The sequence below is a fragment of the Nuphar pumila genome, chromosome 4, assembly GCF_984573655.1.
Source record: "Nuphar pumila chromosome 4, dmNupPumi1.hap1.1, whole genome shotgun sequence".
NCBI classification, from domain to species: Eukaryota; Viridiplantae; Streptophyta; class Magnoliopsida; order Nymphaeales; family Nymphaeaceae; genus Nuphar; species Nuphar pumila.
This window is the reverse complement of record NC_143252.1, coordinates 118086571-118089537: the sequence shown is the minus strand read 5'-3', so window position 1 is coordinate 118089537 and position 2967 is coordinate 118086571. Positions and strand designations below refer to the sequence as shown.

At 44.9% G+C, this 2967-nt stretch overlaps 1 protein-coding gene across 1 annotated transcript; it reads right to left on the bottom strand.

Annotated features, from left to right (window-relative positions):
* Positions 1 to 217: 217 nt before the first annotated feature.
* Positions 218 to 1637, bottom strand: LOC149840786 (uncharacterized). Its single transcript, XM_090003329.1, has one exon. It carries the CDS (start codon positions 1507 to 1509, stop codon positions 730 to 732), a length of 780 nt encoding a protein of 259 aa, XP_089859455.1. The 5' UTR covers positions 1510 to 1637; the 3' UTR covers positions 218 to 729.
* Between the last annotated feature and the right edge of the window lie 1330 nt (positions 1638 to 2967).

Sequence of the window (2967 nt, the reverse complement as noted above, 5' to 3'; positions counted from 1 at the left end):
TGCGAGAATGAGTTTCTTCCCTGGTGCTTTCCATTCAAACAAAAGGTGGTCCACCAAAACCAGAGAATACAAGTCCCTTCCAACGACACCCATAAATTAATTGCACCAAAACGTCCTTTTCTCGCCAGCACACCAAATCAAACAGGAAACTGCGGCAGGAACCGTGGGGTGGCCAAGAGCACCATAATATGGCCCTTTTGCCGGCCAAAATAACAAGTTGGTATTCAGGGTATTTTTTTCATTTGAAGGGAAATAAGTACATATTTAGTTATACATCCAATGATAATTTGGCAAAATATAAACAGAATTATTTCAGTTTCTATATCCATTTTGATAACAAACATACACAAAGAATTTCCTCCAATATTAAAAATTAAAAAATAGAAAGAATAACAATAATACCCTCTAAAAACATAATTCTTTCCCAAGTAATCCCCAATCCCTTGCTCCGCCGCGTTCTCTCCCTCCCTCCCATCAAGAATTGCACGGACCACGGTTTTCCCCAATTTCCCGGCGACAAAATCGCCGGGAAATTCAGATAATTCTCCCATTACCAGAAGTTCATCGTCGGAAACAAGACTAAATTCTCCAATTTCCAGCCAATAAAAGAAGAGAAAGAAAAAGAGAAAGATCGAGTCCTCACGGGCGTCGACTAATTCGGAGACGAAGAATTCTGATTTTGCGGCAATCGAACGCCGGAATTTGCAGTGGATTCTACGGAACTTGTCTTCAAGACGACGACGGCGGTCCGCCTGTTTTTCGGAAGACGATCTCGGTGTCGAGGCCGAATCCGTCGACCTGCCGGACGTGGACGACCTCCGATCGCTTGAAGAGGTCGATCAACGGCTGAACGCTGAAGAGGTCGTTAGCGGAGTACTTGTCGCCCCGCTTCCTGATGGTAAGGTGGAGAACGCAGACGCCGCCGGGCCTGAGCGTGCGCTCGATCTCCCCGACGAACCGATTCGGGTAGAGGGCGTGGTCGAAAACGTTCGAGAACTCGAAGTCGAACGTCTCGTTCCCGAAGGGGTGGGCGTGGAAGTCCCCCCTCACCACCAGCGGCGGGTACGGCACGAGGTCGATCCCCACCGAGTCGTTCACCCCGATCTCCCGCAGCGCCTGGACTTCCTGCCCGACTCTGGCACCGATAGAGAGACACCTCGATTCGTTCCTCAGCAGCCCCTCTTCACGGAGTCTCCGGAAGAACCGGGAGAAGACGTCCACCTTCCGCCGCCAATCCCGGGTCGTCCAGATCCGCCTGAGCTTCTCGTCGAGCGTCTTCTTGAGTTGCCGGTTGACGTACTCGTCGTAGGACTTGTAGCTCCGGCGGATTTGGAGGTCGCCAGGGGGTTTCACGGCGACGGCCGGCGAGGCGCTCCGGCGATCAACGGTGAGGCTGAGGGTCAGGAGGAGAATGGAGAGCGGGATGCAGACGACGAACGCCTTCACGATGCTGGCCCTCGTGAGGGAAAAGAACTTCTCGGGGCTCATCCCGGCGGCGGCGAAAAACATTGGATTCCGGCGACTGACGGACGGAATCGGAGTCGCTCTCCTCCTCCTCTTGCTTAGGGTTAGGGTTTTTCTCCTTCCTTTGCCTCTCCCTATACTTCCTTCCTCTCTCTCTCTCTCTCTCTCCACAGAGGAACAAAGAGAGCTCTTGGCTTTGTCTGCGACGTGATTTATGCTGGCACGTCGCTTTGATTTGGTACTCTAATTTTAGTGACACGAACAGACCCCTTAGTCACGGGGTTCTGAATCTGTTCTTAACTCCGGACGCGATACGAAACTATGACACGATACATTTAATCACCCCAAATATCTTATTATTTAACTATTTTTAATAAATTTAGTGTTTTTAATGACAAATTTGATTTACACAGGTTAAAACCTGTGCATCTTTGCATCTTATTTTGCCAAAAAAAAAAAAAAGGATTTGCTTTTTGGCATACGACACAGCAGTTCTACTCTAAGCTCAATAACTGCAACTAAACACAAAAACTGCACTTAACTTTGAACCATTTTAATCCAATAAGAAAATAACCAAATCAGATATTGTACATATTATTATTATTATTATGGCTCACTCAACCGGTCTGTGATAGCTGATACGGCTCAAGCCTGTTGAGAATATGGTGGTGGGATACAGATGTCATAATTGGAAAGAGAAGACCTTGTATCGTAAATCAATGGTTAACCGGGGGGGTTGAGAATCAGGTGGATCTAAGCCAGACAATTCACACCTCATCACCTTCTTTCCAAGAAAAGAATATTGAATTGGGGGAATAAAAAGGCAAAGCCAGTGTGTTGAAAACAACAAAGTTTTGGGTTGGGTGGCTTTCTTCTGGGAAAGGTTAGTATTAAGGTCAAACTGCAAAAGCTTTTTCTTCCCGTGATCTCTGTAAATGATTGCCGCATAAAAATTTACGAAATCCCAAGGGCAAAAAACAGGCGCTATGTGACAAATATCGGTTTTATTTAAAAATACGGGTGAAAAACAAACGATATTTTAGGTTACTGTACGATTCACACTTTTTTCTTTTCTTTTCTTTTCTTTTTTTGTTAATTGTTATTAAAAGAGCAAACCCTGCAATTACCCAACATAGACCTTGCCACAAATAACACCTTGTCCCAATTCTCAATCTTGATCGTCTGATGTCAAGTGAGACAGCAGTCCCTCTTAGGGCCACGTTTGAAAGATGCAAGAAAAGTGATGCAAAATGAATAAATTCAGTACGGGTTCTTCTTACCCTTCCAAACAAGAGAGACTTTTTCTGCTGATAGAGTTTTCCTAAAAAATAGTATCTTTTTTATAAAAAAATCATTTTTACAACACACCACCCACCACCGTTACTGCCACCCTCCTCTTTTCTCTCATTTTTTTTTCATATTTTGCTACTCTGCTTTCCAAATGCTACACAAACTTTCTTTTAAAAAATTTCTCATATTAAAAACTCTAGTTGGAAAAACTTC